Source organism: Aotus nancymaae, unplaced genomic scaffold (assembly GCF_030222135.1).
Source record: "Aotus nancymaae isolate 86718 unplaced genomic scaffold, 86718_ANA_hifiasm-v0.15.2.pri h1tg000010l, whole genome shotgun sequence".
In the NCBI taxonomy this organism is placed as follows: domain Eukaryota; kingdom Metazoa; phylum Chordata; class Mammalia; order Primates; family Aotidae; genus Aotus; species Aotus nancymaae.
In genome coordinates, this window is record NW_026988421.1 from 50,780,750 (window position 1) to 50,800,354 (window position 19,605).

The window sequence follows — 19,605 nt, forward strand, 5'->3', positions numbered from 1 at the left end:
CAGCTAGCATCAAAATGGCAGGATTAAATTCACACATAATAATATTAATCTTAAATGTAAATGGGCTAATGCCCCAATTAAAAGACACAGGCTGGCAAATTGGATAAAAAATCAAAACTCGCCGGGCGCGGTGGCTCAAGCCTGTAATCCCAGCACTTTGGGAGGCCGAGGCGGGTGGATCACGAGGTCAAGAGATCGAGACCATCCTGGTCAACATGGTGAAACCCCGTCTCTACTAATACAAAAAATTAGCTGGGCACGGTGGCGTGTGCCTGTAATCCCAGCTACTCAGGAGGCTGAGGCAGGAGAATTGCCTGAACCCAGGAGGCGGAGGTTGCAGTGAGCCGAGATCGCGCCATTGCACTCCAGCCTGGGTATCAAGAGCGAAACTCCGTCTCAAAAAAAAAAAAAAAAAAAATCAAAACTCATTGATGTGCTGTATCCAGGAAACCCATCTTACAGGCAAGGACACACATAGGATCAAAATAAAGGGATGGAGGAAGATTTACCAAGCAAATGGAGAGCAAAAGAAAAGCATGAGTTGCAATCCTAGTCTCTAATAAAATAGACTTTAAAGCAACAAAGATCAAAAGAGACAAAGAAGGGCATTACATAATGTTAAAAGGATCAATGCAACAAGAAGAGCTAACGATCCTAAATATATGCGCACCCAATACAGGAGCACCCAGATACATAAAGCAAGTTCTTAATGATTTACAAAGAGACTTAGACTCCCACACAATAATAGTGGGAGACTTTTACACTCCACTGTCAATATTAGATGGATTAACAAGACAGAAAATTACAAAGATACTCAGAACTTGAACTCAGATCTGAGCCAAGCAAGCCTAATATACATCTACAGAACTCTCCACCCCAAATCCACAGAATATACATTCTTCTCAGCACCACATCACACCTACTCTAAAATTGACCACATACATGGAAGTAAATCACTCCTCAGCAAATGCAAAAGAACGGAAATCATAACAAACAGTCTCTCAGACCACAGTCCAATCAAATTAGAACTCAGGATTCAGAAACTAACTCAGAACTGCACAACTTCATGGAAACTGAACAACTGGTTCCTGAACGTTGACTGGATAAACAATGAAATGAAGGCAGAAATAAAGATGTTCTTTGAAACCAATGAGAACGAATACACAATATACCAGAATCTCTGGGACACCTTTAAAGTAGTGTCTAGAGGGAAATTTATAGCAATAAATGCACACATGAGAAGCAAGGAAAGATCTAACATAGACAACCTATCATCAAAATTGAAAGAGCTAGAGGAGTAAGATCAAAAAAACTCAAAAGCTGGCAGAAGACAAGAAGTAACCAAGATCAGAGCAGAACTGAAGGAGATAGAGACATAAAAAACCTTCCAAAAAATCAATAAATCCAGGAGCTGGTTTTTTGAAAAGATCAACAAAATAGACCACTAGCCAAATTAATAGAAAAGAGAGAAGAATCAAGTAGATGCAATAAAAAAACAATAAAGGGGATATCACCACTGATTCTGCAGACATACAAACTACCATGAGAGATTACTACAAACAACTCTATGCGTATAAACCAGTAAACCTGGAAGAAATGGATAAATTCCTGGACACTGGCACCCTCCCAAGCCTAAACCAGGAAGAAGTTGAAACCCTGAATAGACCAATAACAAGGTCTGAAGTTGAGGTAGCAATTAATAGCTTACCAACCAAAAAAAGCCCAGGTCCAGATGGGTTCACAGCCGAATTCTACCACACATACAAAGAGGAGCTGATACCACTCCTTCTAAGACTGATCCAAGCAATCCAAAAAAAGGGAATCCTTCTCAAATCATTTTATGAGACCAACATCATCCTGATACCAAAATCCAGCAGAGACTCAACAACAACAAAAAAACTTTAGGCGAGTATCCATGATGAAGATAGATGCAAAAATCTTCATTGAAGTACTGGCAAACCGATTGCAACAGCACATCAAAAAGCTTATCCATCACGATCAGGTAGGCTTCATCCTGGGGATGCAAGTCTGGTTCAACATACGCAAGTCTCTAAACGTAATCCACCACATACAGAACCAAAGACAAAAACTACATGATTATCTCAATAGATGCAGAGAATACCTTCAACAAAATTCAACAGCTCTTTATGCTAAAAACTCTCAATAAACTAGGTATCAATGGAACGTATCTCAAAACAATAAAAGCTATTTATGACAAACCCACAGCCAATATCATACTGAATGGACAAAAACTGGAAGCATTCCCTTTGAAATCTGGCACTAGACGAGGATGTCCTCTCTCACCACTCCTATTCAATATACTATTGGAAGTTCTAGCCAGAGCAATCAGGCAAGAAAAAGAAATGAAAAGTATTCAGTTAGGAAAGGAGGAAGTCAAATTGTCTCTATTTGCAGATGACATGATTGTATATTTAGAAGACCTCATCGTCTCAGCCGAAAATCTCCTGAAACTGATAAGCAACTTCAGCAAAGTCTCAGGATATAAAATCTATGTGCAGAAATCACAAGAATTCCTGTACACCAATAACAGACTTAAAGAGAGCCAAATCAAGAATGAACTGCCATTCACAATTGCTACAAAGAGAACAATAGATCTAGGAATACAACTTAAAAGGATGTATAGGACCTCTTCAAGGAGAACTACAAACCACTGCTCAAGGAAATAAGAGAGGACACAAACAGATGGAGAAACATTCCATGCTCATGGTTAGGAAGAATCAATATTGTGAAAATAGCCATACTGCCCAAAGTAATTTATAGATTCAACACTATCCCCATCAAGCTACCTATGACCCTCATCACAGAACTGGAAAAAGCCACCTTAAACTTCATTTGGAACCAAAAGAGAGCCCACATAGCCAAGACAATTCTAAGCAAAAGGAACAAAGCTGGAGGCATCACTTTACCTGACTTCAAACTATACTACAAGGCTACAGTAATCAAAACAACATGGTACTGGTACCAAAACAGCGATATAGACCAGTGGAACAGAACGGAGGCCTCAGAGGTAACGCCACACATCTACAACCATCTCATCTTTGACAAACCTGACAAAAGCAATGGGGAAGGGATTCCTTGTTTAATAAATGGTGTTGGGAAAAGTGGGTAGCCATGTGCAGAAAGCAGAAACTGGACCCCTTCCTGACACCTTACACTAACATTAACTCCAGATGGATTAAAGACTTAAACATAAGACCTAGCACCTTAAAAACTATAGAAGAAAACCTGGGCAGAACCATTCAGGACATAGGCATAGGCAAGGACTTCATGACTGAAACACCAAAAGCATTGGCAACAAAAGCCAAAATACACAAATGGGACCTAATTATACTCCAGAGCTTCTGTACAGCAAAAGAAACAATCATTAGAGTGAACTGGCAACCAACAGAATGGGAAAAAATTTTTGCAATCTGTCCTTCTGACAAAGGTCTAATATCCAGATTCTACAAAAAACTAAAACAGATTTACAAGAAAAAAACAAACAAACCCATTCAAAAGTGGGCAAAAGACATGAACAGACACTTTTCAAAAGAAGAGATTTATGCAGCCAATAAACATAGGAAAAAAAAGCTTATCATCACTGGTCATTAGAGAAATGCAAATGAAAACCATATTGAGACACCATCTCACACCAGTTAGAATGGCGATCATTAAAAAATCTGGAGACAACAGATGCTGGAGAGGATATGGAGAAATAGGAACACTTTTACACTGTTGGTGGGAGTGTAAATTAATTCAACCATTGTGGAAAACAGTGTGACGATTCTTCAAGGACCTAGAAATAGAAATTCCATTTGACCCAGCAATCCCATTACTGGGTACATATCCAAAGGATTATAAATCGTTCTGTTATAAAGACACATGCACACATATGTTCATTGTGGCACTGTTTACAATAGCAAAGACCTGGAACCAATGCAAATGCCCATCAATGATGGACTGGACAAAGGAAATGTGGCACATAGACACCATGGAATAATATGCAGCCAGAAAAAACAATGAGTTCGTGTCCTTTGTAGGGACATGGATGAATCTGGAAACCATCATTCTCAGCAAACTGACACAAGAACAGAAAATCAGACACCTCATGTTCTCACTCATAGGCGGGTGTTGAACAATAAGAACACATGGACACAGATATGGGAGTATCACACACTGGGGTCTGTTGGCAGGGAATAGGGGATGGACAGCTGTGGGTAGGAAGGTTGGGAAGGGATAACATGGGGAAAAATGCCAGATGTAGGTGACGGGGATGGAGGCAGCAAACCACATTGCCATGTATGTACCTATGTAACAATGCACATGTACCCCAGAACCTAAAGTGCATATATATATATATATGTGTGTGTGTATATATATAAAGAAACTATTCCCCTTCCTTACACCATATACAAAAGTTAACTCAAGATGGATTAAAGATTTAAACATAAGAGCTAAAACCATAAAAACCCTAGAAGAAAACCTAGGCAATAGCATTCAGGCATAGGCAAGGCCAAGACTTCATGACTAAAACACCAAGAACAATGACAACAAAAGCCAAAATTGACAAATGAGATCTAACTAAAGAGCTTTTGCACAGCAAAAGAAACTGTCGTCAGAGTGAACAGGCAGCCCGCATAATGGGAGAAAATGTTTGCATTCTATCATTCTGACAAAGGGCTAATATCCAGACTCTACAAGGAACTCAAGCAAATTTGCAAGAAAAAAACAATCCCATCAAAAAGTGGGCTAAGGATATGAATAGATACTTTTCAAAAGAAGACATTAATATGGGCAACAAACATATGAAAAAATGCTCATCATCACTGGTCATTAGAGAAATGGAAATCAAAACCAGAATGAAATAACATCTCACGCCAGTTAGACTGGCAATCATTAAAAAGTCAGGAAACAACAGATGCTGGAGAGAATATGGAAAAATTCAAATGCTTTTCACTGTTGGTGGGAGTGTAAATTAGTTCAGTCATAGTGGAAGACAGTGTGGCAATTCCTCAAGGATCTAGAACTAAAATACCATTTGACCTAGCAATCCCATTACTGGGTATATAACCAAAGGAGTATAAATTACTCTACTGTAAAGACACATGTACTCGCATGTTTATTGCATCACTATTCACAATAGCAAAGATTTGGAAACAACCTAAATGCTCATCTGTGACAGACTGGATAAAGAAGATATGGGCCAGGCGTGGTGGCTCACACCTGTAATCCCAGCACTTTGGGACACTGAGGTGGGTGGATCAACAGGTCAGGAGTTCAAGACCATCCTGGCCAACATAGCGAAATCCTATCTCTACTAAAAATATAAAAATTAGCCAGGCATGGGTTGCAGGTACCTGTACTCCCAGCTACTAGGGAGGCTGAGGCAGGAGAGTCACTTGAACTCGGGAGGTGGAGGTTACAGTGAGCTGAGATTGCACCACTGCACTCCAGCTTGGGCAACGGAGTGAGACTTCATCTCAAAAAATACCGTGCAGCCATAAATAAGAATGAGTTCACGTCCTTTGCAGGGGCATGGATGAAGCTGGAAACCATCATTCTTAGCACAGTAACACAGGAAGAGAAAACCAAATGCCGCATGTTCTCACTGGTAAGTGGGAGTTGAACAATGAGAACATATGGGCACAGGGAAGGGAACCTCACACACCAAGGCCTGTTGGCAGGGTGGGGAGCAAGGGGAGGGATAACATTATGGGAAATACCTGTAGAGGACGGGTTGATGGGTGCAGCAAACCACCTTGGCATATGTATATCTGTGTAACAAACCTGCACATTCTACATATGTTTCCCAGAACTTAAATTGTAATTTTAAAAAAAGACTTGTGTGAAGAAAGAAAAACACCTTCTTGATGTCAATGATCAAGAACTTTTCTGCGATGTCATCGAGGATCTAGGATCCAGGGTCCAGATGTTTTCTGACTCTGTCTACCTTTCACATTGATGGTTGGTACTCCTCATGTGTTATGGGTGGAGCCTATAGCACCAGGGGTTACCTGTGCCTTTGTTTACATCTAATAAAGGAAAGAAAGAACTTATTCAGTAATTCTCCTATAAAGCCAGAAAGCTTCATTTTCAAAAGCTTCCATCAGACTTCTTCTCCCTTGTCTGTGGCCCAGACTGGATCACATGCCTATTCTTAAATCAACCTGTGGGAATGGGAGTGGCATCCCTCTTGAGATAATCAGGTTGATTCCAGGATTCTGCATAGACAGTTTAAATGTCCACTTGTGCACAGAAGTTTGAGTGCAGTTTAAACATGTCCAGGGAGCCAGTGGAATAGCAGAGACTTGCTTCAGAGGTTGCATTTGTGAGTCTGGATTCTGAAAGGATCAATATGTATTTTAAAGGAAAAAAGTAAGAGATAGTGTTCTTGAATTCTTCAGTATTTTCAAACCCCTTCTGTAAATTTGTTAGTTTGAAAGGTTATAGTATAGATTTGGCCAGTTTTTAAAAATCAAAGCAGAGCAGACATTCAGTCCACTGATTCACAAGGTGCTGAGGACAAGAGTTAGTGGAACAATCCCTGGTGGTGTAAGGTGAGTACTGATACTTTCCTCATTTCCCAGCTAATTCTCCCTTTTACCATTTGATCTGACTTCATCAAAATTGTTTAGATGGATAAGGTTTGGGTGGTTGAAGCATGTGACACTTTTCAGTTTTAGAGCTCATGAAGTGCTCTGGACCAGTATTTCAACTTGATGCATTATAAATTTGATATAATTCAGGGAAAGGACCTGTGTGGGATAAGAAGTAATCAAAATTATTCTGACCTTTTTACGTAGAGTATATGTTTCACCATAAACATGATTTTTACTTTTTCTTCATTAAGGAATATGATACAGCATTAAAAGGTGGGAGTTAGGTAAACTTTGGGCTACTGTGCAATGGAATATTAATAAAATACATTCATACATACACCCGCTTCCTTATTCCCTCCCCACACCCCTACACCTTTCTGGCAAAGGTAGTCATGCCCACCAAATATTCTAATAGCTTTCTGCATTTCCCATCACCCTTTGAGTTGCCACAGGCATGTGTCTCGTGATGGATAGTGGGCTGTCAAGGAGATGTATTTTTCTTACAGGACATGGCAGTAAAAGATCTATGCAGGATTCTGGCCAGGCGCGGTGACTTATGCCTGTAATCCTAGCACTTTGGGAGACTGAGGTGGGCGGATCACAAGGTCAGGAGTTCGAGACCAGCCTGACCAATATGGTGAAACCTCATCTCTACTAAAAGTACAAAAATTAGCCAGGTGCAGTGGCAGGCACTTGTAGTCCCACCTACTCAGGAGGCGGAGGCAGGAGAATCACTTCAACCTGGGAGGCAGATGTTGCAGTGAGCCAAGATGATGCCACTGCACTCCGTCTGGGTGACAGAGCAAGACTCTGTCTCAAAAAAAAAAAAAAAAAAAAAATCTGTGCAGCATTATTCCTGTTTTTCTCCCATGGGGAGACTAAAGGGACCATGGATTCCAGATGGGCAGCTATAAATTGGAAGGACCTCCATTAGCTTGAGTCCCTGAGTGACTTTATGGAGCTGAGCCTCTTGTTGACCCATGTAGGCTATTTAACATGGGAAAGAAATGAACTTTTGTTGTGTTCATCCACTGGCATTTGGAATTGTTATGGCAGTACATACCTCCTTTCAGTATTTACTCTTTATCTGGAAGCACCTTTCTCAAACCTAGTTCTTACCTCCCTGCCTGCTTACCCAGTAGAGCCTACATAAAAGTTTATCTCTTTTTGATGTCTCAGTATTGCCATTATAGATCTCAGTTATTGTGCTGATCTCTTATTACTTATCAGCATAGATGCCATCAGGACTTACTAAGCTAAGTAGGGTCATTTGCTTTAAGAAGATGAACTGAGTTGGGTAGTAGAATATATTCCCTAAAAAAGGTATATGAATCTATAGTAACTGGAGTAACTAGGCTTATGAAAAATTAGAGAATAGAAAATTGCATTCAAGGTTTGGTAGCTTGATTTTTCAGTTTCTCTTCCAAGTTGTTTGTTTAGTTTTATTTTTAAAAAAGACTTTATTGAGGATAATTGACATAAGAAGCTGTACATATTTAATGTATACAACTTGCTGAGTTTGGAAATAAGTATATATCCATGAGACCATCACCACAAGCTATCTGCCCTCTCCAAAAGTTTCCTCCTGTCCTCTTTATTAATTTGTTTTTTCTCACAAAAATACTTCATGTATTAATCTACCCACTTAGCAAATTAAATATACAGTACAGTGTGGTTATCTCCAGGCATTGTGCTGTACAGTAGATCTCCAGGAATTATTTATGTTGTCTCAGTCATACAGTGTTGTACTCAAGTTACATACAAGTTATACTTTGATAGTTCAAGTTTCATAAATCTCTTTATAGCTGCCCATGAGATCTGATAAAAGATCTGGTTAATATTTCTGAGGAGTGGGCCGGGCGCGGTGGCTCACGCCTGTAATCCCAGCACTTTGGGAGGCCGAGGCAGGTGGATCACGAGGTCAAGAGATCGAGACCATCCTGGTCAACATGGTGAAACCCCGTCTCTACTAAAAAATACAAAAAATTAGCTGGGCATGGTGGCGTGTGCCTGTAATCTCAGCTACTCAGGAGGCTGAGGCAGGAGAATTGCCTGAACCCAGGAGACAGAGGTTGCGGTGAGCCGAGATTGCGCCATTGCACTCCAGCCTGGGTAACAAGAGCAAAACTCCGTCTCAAAAAAAAAAAAAAAATTTCTGAGGAGTTATTCAGTTATTCTTTGGAGAATGAAGTAGCTTTTAGAATCACATACCTTTATGTCCCAGGGGACCCCCAAGACCTATTCTTCACTAACATTATAGGCTGTCATAAATAACCCAGCCACATCCCATGAAAATTCTCTTTGGTTTGGAGCAGAGGTGGCTCACAAAGTGGTTTTTGCATAATGGAAATAGGTGCCAACATTTAGAAATCAGGAAATTTAACACAAAACTCTAGATTTCTGGCTGCTCTTTTAAAATGGGTGGATGTGGCCACTCTGAGCCTGTATCAGCAGAAGGTTGAAATGGGAACAACAGAACTGAGGCATCCCATTTTCCACAGCTCACACTTGGCCCAGTTTGCCACTGACTCACTGCACTCACCCCACCACTGCCTGCATTTTGCTTGGAGGGTTTCTTTCTCATTATCATGCACATATTTTTTGGGAGAATTAATCCTGTCAGCAAATTAGGACTTACTTTCATATAATGAATATTCATTTTGTATTCACTTAGTTTCACTTATTCTGGTAAGCAGAAATACCATTTGTTGAAAGAGTTTAAAGAGACATTGAAGATAGAGCCCTGACTTCACATCTATACTCTATGATAGACCATGTGCCATTTAATTGGAAAGCCTTACATAATTGTTACCTCTTCTGTTCTCTTCATGTTATCTCCTTCATCACTGTATCATTAAATTTACTCTAATGATACTTAATGAGATCCTATGTGCTAGATTCTAAGGGTTTAACAAGTTGGCCACCAGGAGTCCAACTTGTTAGCGATATTATTAAAATAAACTAAGAAATAAGCACTATAATGCTGCCATAACAAAGTGAGTATGAGAACGAGAGAGATAGACAGACATAGGTGACCTCTGATTTAGATAGTTTTGGAGGAGTTTTCTTAGTGGAAGGCACATTTGAACTAGGTTTTCATTGATATGTAGGAGTTCTCTAAACTTTTGAGATAAATTAGCTAAGCCTACCTGTAGTGTGGACCAGTTTGAAGCTAATTTTTAGTGAAGCATGAAAGGTTGTCTTCACTTGGCATGATCTATAGAGACATCAAAATGACTATGCAAGTTGAAACTGTACAAGACAGTCTCATCAATCAATAGGAAAATTTAGTGATCTGTAACCTTTAAAATTTTTTGCCAAAATATTGTCTCTTTTATTGTCAGTCATAAATGTATAGGAAAATTAAAAGTAAAACTAATATTCAGTATGCGATTTAAATGTTGGAAACATTGAGAATTAACATGTATTATTTCTTTGCAAAAACTTGTCAAGAATAGTTTGAACAGCGCTAACTTTCTTTTTGTTGTATAATTTACAATAAGGAGAGAGTATCTTTTGTAAGCCTTGGGGAATTGTCATACTCAGGAGTGTGGATCAGCTTCCAGTGTTTCATCCTATGTGCTTTCAAAGTTGTGAAATCTCTTCTAGAATTTCTTTAATGTGAAGTTTTTCATCGGCATCACTTCCTCCATCTTTTTTGTCACAGCCCCTTCCTTGCTCATATCAATAAATGTGTCTACTGTGTTCCTCTGGCTGAGCATCTGGACTCTCTCAAATAATTGGCAATGTCAGCATTCCCACAATCAGCTCCTTCTCCTGTTCTCATTGACTTCTGATTCAGATTTCATTTCCAGCATTGTCACTGTTTGTTTCCTTGCTATACTTTCACCTTTGTTGGTCAGTTTCCCCTTTTGATTTACCCATTTTTGTAAAATGCCATGTAGTTTTATGACTGGAAGACAAGGAGTCATCTTGACTACTTGCTTTGCTGTCTGTGCAGAACCGATAACAGATGGGTCATGAGCAGTTGCCAACAATCTTCAAAAGAGAATGTGATTGGTCCCTTATCTAGATGAGACCTATTATTTATGTATTGTTTTATGGACTGATGAGCTGGCATTGAAATTTCTATTTGATGCAACAACTCACAGTTTGTATATCACGGTAGTGGATATGTAAACATGCGTTCTTGAGGGACTGGTGTTTTTTCAACCAAGCTGTGGCAACTGAAGTTCATGCATATCGGAACTTTGTAAAGCGTGGACTATCTGTATTGACATTTGGAGTGATTTGTCCTGTCCTCTGTTTGGACTTTAGCAACTACAGCCCTGGCCATTTGATGCCATTCCATTAAAACCTCCTAATCACTGTAACAACCAAAATGCTTCCCATATTTTCCATATGTGTTTAGGCTGGGGGTGGGGACACTAGCCTAGTTTGGGAACCATTTAGGGGATATCTCTGAGTTATTTCCTCATTAATAAGGCAGGGAGTATTTGAGAATAACCTCTCTGCTGCTGCTCAGTTACTTCAGCATTCATGGCTGAGTTCTGAGAGGTGCAGCTTTCAGAGTGACCTCCCCTTAAGTATGTGGTGCCTTCTGCTTCCGTCATAAGCCACGTAAGGCAGAAAGAGCCTCCCTGACAAGAAGTCACATGACCTAGATTCTGGCTGGACTTTGCCACCACTTAACCTCTTTGAATCCTAATTTTCACAGCTATACAGTAAGTTTCTGTCTCTGTACAAATTATTGTGAGGAATAAATGGAAAATGTATGTAAATACTAGGTGCACATGAGGAATTGTTCTGATAATGATGAATAACAGAATCATTAGGAGGCCTTTCTTGGACTACAATGAAATCTAGCAGAACCCTCTAATGTCTCAGCAAAATAAACATCCTCAGCTTTTAGACGCCCCCTCAAGTGAGAAGTTCACTGCTTTCCCATCTCTGCTTAGTTGGCTTTTTTCTCACTTAGCTCCCTTCATGGTGAAATGCAGCAAATTGACTACCAGTCCATTATTAGTTCATGAAATAACTTTAAACAGCCTCCTCCATGGGGGACAGACCTTATTTCTCTATTAATATAAGGAAAATAGAACTCAAATGAGTTGGTCTTTTAGAGAAACAGGCTGCAGTTGGCTCCCAGCTGGTAGCCATTTTGAATGATGAAGTTTGAATAGTTTAGAGAATAAATGTCGACTTAGAGTTTTTAGTGTTCTTTTTCTGGCCCAAGAGTAAATATTTTTAGTAAAGTTAGTATAAATAGACTTGTCTTAGGGTGAACTGAGATGCTGATTACTTACCTGTGGATTTTTAACTTTACATCTGGAGTGAAGAATTTGGTGAAATAAGCATATTAGTGGAATATTGCTAGTTTGGCAAAGGTTTCCTTCATCTGTAAGATATTATCCTGTAATTGCTGCAAACCTGCAAAACATATAGTTTAGTGAACATTGGTAGATATGTTCTCTTTCCACATGGCATACTAATCTGGAATTTGTTGGAGATGAGAGAAATCTATTATGATTTGAGCATTGAAGAATATGAATGGAAATTATTTTTCTCATGGATGAAACTACTTGTAGAATATGATTAGATTTTGCTTGTTTATTTTATTTTAACTCTAGCAGTTTATTTCAAGAAAGTGAAATTACTTAAATGATTCAGTGTAAATCTCTGAAGTTTTTTTCAATAGCTTACAGACTTTCTTCTAATTATAAAAAGTTTGTAATTCTAGCTTTTGTAAATATTACCTTCCCTTCCTACCTCTGCCCCTCAAAGCCCCATAGAAACTGAAACCAAAACAGGAACATACAATTTTATATTTATTAGGTACATTTTTAATATGGAAAAGAAGTACTTACGTCTTGGATCAGGGAACATTACTTCCTATTTATAAAATTTAAATATAAAGTAGGAAGTTAAGATAACTATTTAGCTTCTAGAGTTGTTACATATCTGTAGTATGCTGTCTTCATCAGATTTTTCATGATGAAAAAACATTTGCAGATGAAATATAAAAATACACATTTTTTCTTACATCAACAACCTTAATTGCTTCATATATTTTAAAATTGATATTCTTTGGGCAAGCTTTTGTTACTATAAATATTTGCTATTCATCAAATCTGATATTACCATAGGAATGAAGTTACACTTCAATTATTAATCACCTATAAGAAATGAGCACAGTAAATCCAACGGAAATTTAAAACAATTATATATTCAGATAGTTACATTTTTAGATGGACTCCGCCAAAGTCTCCTCTTATGACTTATAGGATTGCTATTATATGAGAACAGCTAAAGAAACTTAGCAGAGATTGGTAGAATTGAGAAGAGATTTTTTTTTTTTTGTAAATGAGGATGTCTATAAGTTGAAACTGACTTACCTGAAATAGCAAAATCATACAGCATCCAGAATTATGAGTTAGAACAAGAATTTTAAAATACTTAAGCTGAGTTTTCATGTTCATAGAAAATGATTCAAAATCAGATGGTTTGTTCTTTGAGCTTTCTTTTGGTTTTGTGGTGGTGGAAACAGGGACAATAGTAAGATTTTTAACAACTCGCTGGAATTCACTCTAGGGCTTTTTTTTTCTTCCCGGAGACAAAAGATCATCATTTTCTTCTCAGAGATTTTGTGGCTTTGCATAACTTGGCATTCCTTAGTTTAACTGACACCATGATATTTATAGTTTTGTTTCCATAAGGAAGTACCAATTATTTTAAACATGTTTCCCAACTTTCAGGTAACATTTCACACAACTGGGAAGCATCAGCATCTTACTTTGGTGTAGTGAGGATGACCAGAATGATCTGCTTAATTGAATTATTCCTTGAAAGCAAACTAAACATTTTGGACAACATGTTGACTTAAGCATATCACATGTTTCTTGGAAGTGATTTTCTTGTCAGATTTTTCAGGAATTAATTGGGTTGTGAGAAATGTACAATATCCTCTTGAAAATGTGTCAGTGTCTCTGTCTATTGTAGCATCCACAAAATTATCTCTATATGTTCATGATGTTTTTGAAAATGTTACTTTAATATTTACAGAAAATGATTCAAAATCAGTAGTTTGTTCCTTGAGTTTTGGTTTTGTGAAGGTGCAAATAGGGACAATAAAGAGATTTTTAAAAAACCAAAAACCAACTAGTTGGAACTCAACATTGGAATTTTTTATTTCCACTGAAACAGAAGATAGTCATTTTCTTCTCAATGGTTTTGTGGCTTCTTTGATTTCAACCACATCTTCCTAGACTTACCTTTTCCAGTTCCCTTATTTACCTGCTTTGATGAACATTTAGGACATATTTTTGCATAACTTATGGATACAGAACCTCGGACTTGCTTACTGCCCTACTTCCTGCCTTTGCACCCTTTCTTCCACCCCACACCACTTGCAGGAGATGTGCTTGTCAGCTCCCAAAATCCAGTAACCTATCTCCAGTACTGAGGTTCCTGGACCAACCTCCATCCACACCCCCTGCAGAGACGTGTTTATCAGCTCCTGGATGCAGTAATCTAGCTCCAGTACTGGGATTCCTAGACCGACCTCCACCCACACCCCCTTTAGAGACCTCTGCTTCTTCCCCCAAACCCCATCATGGAATGCTTCACATTCCACTACTCCCACCACTGGCTGAGGCTAACTCAGATTAATAGTGTGCCATATCAAAGCTGTAAGAATACACTTGGAGACATTTTAGATGATGGTTTTAAAAGCTTCATTGATAACTTCCTAAGGAAAATTTTGACTTCCCAAAAGCGAAGTCAGTGTTTCCTATGTGTAATCACTGCAGTGGCCAGAATTTATTTGTAGGGAGTGTCAGCCAAGCACGGTACTTGGTGGCTTCACTTTGTGTCATGAATTCAAGTCTGTTTCAAAGGCATTGGTGTGCACAGCCATAGGACAGTGGGGATAACAAGAGATATATTACTTGTCCTAGATGTGTGGGGTGAGCCTTGAAGCCCTTTGGCTGCAGTGAATCACCCTCAGGGTCTTGCAGGTACCAGCCCTCTCTTCTTTTTTGAGACCTTTACACATGCCCTTCTCCTCTTCTGGGACACTTTCTTACCTTTTCTCCGGTGAGCCAACTTTTTCTCCTCCTTCAGGTCACAGCATTAGTAAGCATTGTCTTGAGGTAGCCTTCCTTGACCACCTGTGACTGGGTTAGGACCCCCTCTGTACATGCTCATATTGCGCTGCCCCATTCTGAAACATGGCACACAGTACCATGATGGCGGTTTTCTTATCTTCTCCCTTGTAAGATTCTGAGTTCCCGCAAGGTAGGAATCATTTTGTTTGCTGTTGTATCCCTAGTATCTAGGACAGTGCCTGTCTGACCAAAAGTTATCAATATCATTAATACAAGGGCTAATATTATCAAGCACTCACTATGTGCCATGCTCTGTGCTTGGGGTTTTCTCATTAAGTTCTCACAGTGACTTTCAAAATAGACACAATAATGAATTTTACAGAGGAGGAAACTGAGACTGATAGAAGTTAAGTAATTTGCTCAACATAGCACCCCTAGAAAGCAGCAGAACTGGTATTTGTGTCTGGCATCCCTGCTCTTAATGGCTAGATTACACACAATGATGTACAAATAAAGGATATCTGCAAAGGCATCTGGCCAGAGCTCTGTGTGGGCCAGTAACCTCATGAATGATCCGAGGAGTTGGCATTGGCTGGCTACAAATGGTGTTCCAGAGAGTCACATTTTTCTAGTCATATAGGAGACGTCAGCTCCAGATGCCAAGTTCTAATTACTGGCAATTTGTTTTCTCTAAGAAGTTTGGCATTTACTATGGCTCATAGAACCTTAGAGGCCATGTAGTATAGTATACAGAACTCTGGTTTTAGAATTAGGGATTCAAGACTTGGGATTACCCCACCTCCCCTTAAACACAGTGTTGATGTGAGTAATTTGAGAGTGGTCTTTGTGAACCTGCTTCTCTGCACAGTGTAGACAGGGAGCTGTAGTGTGGGTTAGAGGGAGTGTGTATAAAGCTGTCTTCCCAACTTGATGGCTGTTACCTACTGCTCTCAGGATATTTTCTCTGGCATATTATTTCCTATCATGGAGCACTGTTAGTGCTTAATAAAAGAAGTGTACATGCAGAGTGATTTCAGGTCAGTTCTTCTAATGATTTAAGATTTCAGAAACTTAGGTCTTCTACTCACATTTTAAAAGGGAAACCTATCTAATATGGCCCCTGAGTATCATAATATGGCCCCACAGTATAATATGGCCCCTGACATTATTTACTGGATTAAGTACTTACATTATTTACTTCAGAAAAAGAAAGGCATATAGATTGCTTTCTTACTGCCTCCTCCCCACCAATAGCATTATAGTAAGATCTTATTTTTCTATCTTTCTGTTTTTTTTTCTTTGAAACAGTGTGTTTCAAGGCAGAGGTTTCCTTTGTTAGACGAGCTTGGCTATTAGGCAACTATGCCACCTTGCTCCCAGCCAAATCACCTCTTCCTCCCCTACCCCAGAAAAAAGAAACAATGTGTTTCTCCCTGTGGCCCAGGCTGGAATGTGGTGGCATGATCATAGCTCACTGCATCCTTGAACTCCTGGGTTCAGATGATCCTTCTGCTGCAGCCTCCTGAGTAGCCAGGACTACAAGCGTGTGCCACCACACCCAGCTAATTTTTGTATTTTTTGTAGAGATGTGTCTCACTATATTGTTCAGGCTGGTTTCGAACTCCTGGCCTCAAGCAATCCTCCTGCCTCAGTCTCCCAAAGTGCTGGGATTCTAGGCATGAGCCACTGCATGCAGCCTTATTTTTCTGTCTTATCTCTTTGAGAGTCTTAAGTAACTTAGAGGAAAATTATGAAACTAGTTAAATCCAGGGCCTGCTGTGTACAGGGAAGATAATTTAGTTTCTGTTTTGCAGAGACAGGCTGTAAATAAGTAAGTACAGAAAATAAGAGGATTTCCACTTACAATAAGGGTTAGGAGGGAAATAAACACAATGAGGTGGGAAGAATAATTGTGGATGGATTGGTGTGAGAGTAGAAAAGGATGGCGAGTTAGACAAGGTAGCAGCTGAAGTCTGAGCATGAGGAGCTGGGACAGGAAATTCTGGGGAAGAGATAACAGTGAATGCAAGGGCTCGGAAGGGGAGCCTGCTGGGCATGTTTTAGGGGTGGCAACATGGCTGATGCAGAGGGAGTTAAGAAAGTTAACATTTTATTTTTTATTTTTTACTACTGATTTAGGCTTAACTAACCAAGTTAATGGTGCAAACAACTAAACACATTAGCAGAGACAGGCATGAATGAGAGAAGCAGCAGCTGGGGCCAGGTGCTGTAGGGTTGAGGTAACGAGCTCATCTGCCTTCAGGGCCAGACCAGTACCTTGACTTAGTGAAGATAGTTTGGCCTTACTTTTGTTCAGTTTTTAATAGAGACATAGGTGTAGAGAAATATTGCTCTGAGAAAGACAGCAAACACCATGATAAATGGCAAGTGAGCAGTACAATGCCATGGTGACTGTGGCAAGTGGCCTTTGACCTCAGAGTCAGAGACACAGTAGGGACTGGGAGCAGCTCAGAGCCTGATGGCCCTGACTCAAGGGGGGCAGCTGTTCCTCAGTGCCAGCCAAGCATTGCCATGTGGGAATGTGAGCTCTCTGTGCTAAATTTGCCAAGTTTTCCAGAGAACCAGAAATCTGAATTTTTATGTGACATTCCCAGATTTTAAAATGTTGGCTCAAACTTTAAAAAAAAGTTACAATGAATGGAAAAATGCATCTGTGGGCTTTCAGTCTGAAACATCTGCTGAAAGCCCTTTTATATTATGATAAAGGGGGTTCACTGAAGTATGGTGCATGTGAACCATTTATCCTTGTGCCTAGTACATAGCCAATATTGAGGAGAAAAAGATACTTATTATTCATTGCACTCTGGATGTGTTTGGGTTGTTTTCACCATTAATTTATTTAATGAACTTTAATCCATATTAAAGATAAATATTATCCTAGCCTAATTCAAGAGATTAAATTAATGAATGATAGTTGCTGTTATTTGCATATTGTTTAGTAGTTTGCTCTATTATTTAGGTTGATTCTGTGTTCGTGTTACAAGAGCAAACGTTAATCTTATGTAATTCATGTAAAATTAGGAACAAAGGACGCACATTTTAAATACCTGTTCTTTTCTTATTTACTGTCCATTTCCTTTGCTGGGCAGTCGTTGCTTTGCTCACTTGTTCTGGTGCTGCCACCCATTTAGGTCATGAGACCTCCTAGCCAATGTTAGCTGCATGTGAAAGTGGGAAGGACCTTTGGCAAAAATGCCATTCTGAACCAGGCGAAGGATGATGAGGAATTCAGCCTTACGATGTGACGTCATGTTTAGAGGGTTTTCATCAGTTTTAATGAAACACAAATGTGTCCAAAGAAGGTTACTTTTTCCTCCAGGGAAAACAATCTTCATTTAGTATGTTCTAACTCATGCAGTTTTGTATTACAAGAATCATGTTTGGTGTGTTGCAATCCCTTGGCAATTGTCTTGGGGAATTTTATTCAGCACAAGCATCTCTGACGGTTCTGGCATCAAGTTGGGTTAATTACTTGTTCATGTACTTTTTGGTCTTGTCTTTATGTTAAAATTCTGGAGCATCGTGGAGAGGAACACTGGGAGTAACAAAATATATTTGAATATTTCTAATAGATTAAAGGCTTATAAAAACATCTCTTTTTCCCCCCAAGGTTTTTTTTTTTCTTTGCATTGTTTACAGATGAGCTCATTTTGTATCAACATGAAGCTAGGAACTTGAAAATAAGCTTTTTGTGTGAAAAATCTTATCTGTAATTACTAGTTTTCAATTGAATCAATATTTCCCTCAATTTTTGTTACAGATCATGGAGGAAACAAACACACAGATTGCTTGGCCATCAAAACTGAAGATCGGAGCCAAATCCAAGAAAGGTAAATTGTGAGAGAGTGAGAAATAAGTGGTTTTGATAACTTAGATTATGGAATTACTGCAGATTTTCTGGGGAGAAAAATAATTTTTATTCTTAACACTTTTGTTCCAAAATATTTGTTAAGTAGTAGTCTTTCAGGAGGATTTTCATAATTGAAAATAATGTATAGGTTTTAATCCAACAGAAAACTATTAACTATTAGTATGATAGAAGTATAATTATGAAAGATACAGCAGGGCTGGGCGTGGTGGCTCACGCCTGTAATTCCAGCACTTTGGGAGGCTGAGGCGGGTGGATCACAAGGTCAAGAGATCGAGACCATCCTGGTCAACATGGTGAAACCCCATCTCTACTAAAAATACAAAAATTAGCTGGGCATGGTGGCGCGTGCCTGTAATCCCAGCTACTCGGGAGGCTGAGGCAGGAGAATTGCCTGAACCCAGGAGGCGGAGGTTGCGGTGAGCCGAGATTGCGCCATTGCACTCCAGCCTGGGTAACAAGAGCGAAACTCCGTCTCAAAGAAAAAAGAAAGTTACAGCAACCTGTGATTTCAAGAATACCCATTCAATTGATATTCATGAATCAGGGTAACTCTCCACATGGTTTTTTTTTTTTAAATAAATATACATATATATATATATACATATATATATATTTTATTGCACTTTAGGTTCTGGGGTACATGTGAAGAACATGCAGGATTGTTGCATAGGTATATACATGGCAATGTGGTTTGCTGCCTCCATCCCCGTCACCTATATGTGGCATTTCTCCCCATGTTATCCCTTCCCAACTCCCCACCCCCCACTGTCCCTCCCCTAGTCCCCCCCAACAGACCCCAGTGTGTGATGCTCCCCTCTCTGTGTCCATGTGTTCTCATTGTTCAACACCCGCCTATGAGTGAGAACATGCGGTGTTTGATTTTCTCTTCTTCTGTCAGTTTGCTGAGAATGATGGTTTCCAGATTCATCCAAACTTATCATTTTTTGTGGCTGCATAGTGTTCCATGGTGTAAATGTGCTACATTTTCCCTGTCCAGTCTATCATCATTGGGCATTTGGGCTGATTCCAAGTCTTTGCTATTGTAAAC

The 19,605-nt window shown here is 39.3% G+C and overlaps 1 protein-coding gene across 2 annotated transcripts in view; it reads left to right on the top strand.

Moving 5' to 3' along the window:
• Nucleotides 1-19,605, top strand: part of BICC1 (BicC family RNA binding protein 1) — a 312,911-nt gene that overhangs the window by 161,733 nt on the left and 131,573 nt on the right. For both annotated transcript variants that reach the window (XM_012445757.2, XM_064374146.1), the window contains exon 3: nucleotides 18,447-18,516. In XM_012445757.2, coding sequence (XP_012301180.2) covers nucleotides 18,447-18,516 — 70 coding nt within the window. The remainder of the gene's footprint in view (nucleotides 1-18,446; nucleotides 18,517-19,605) is intronic.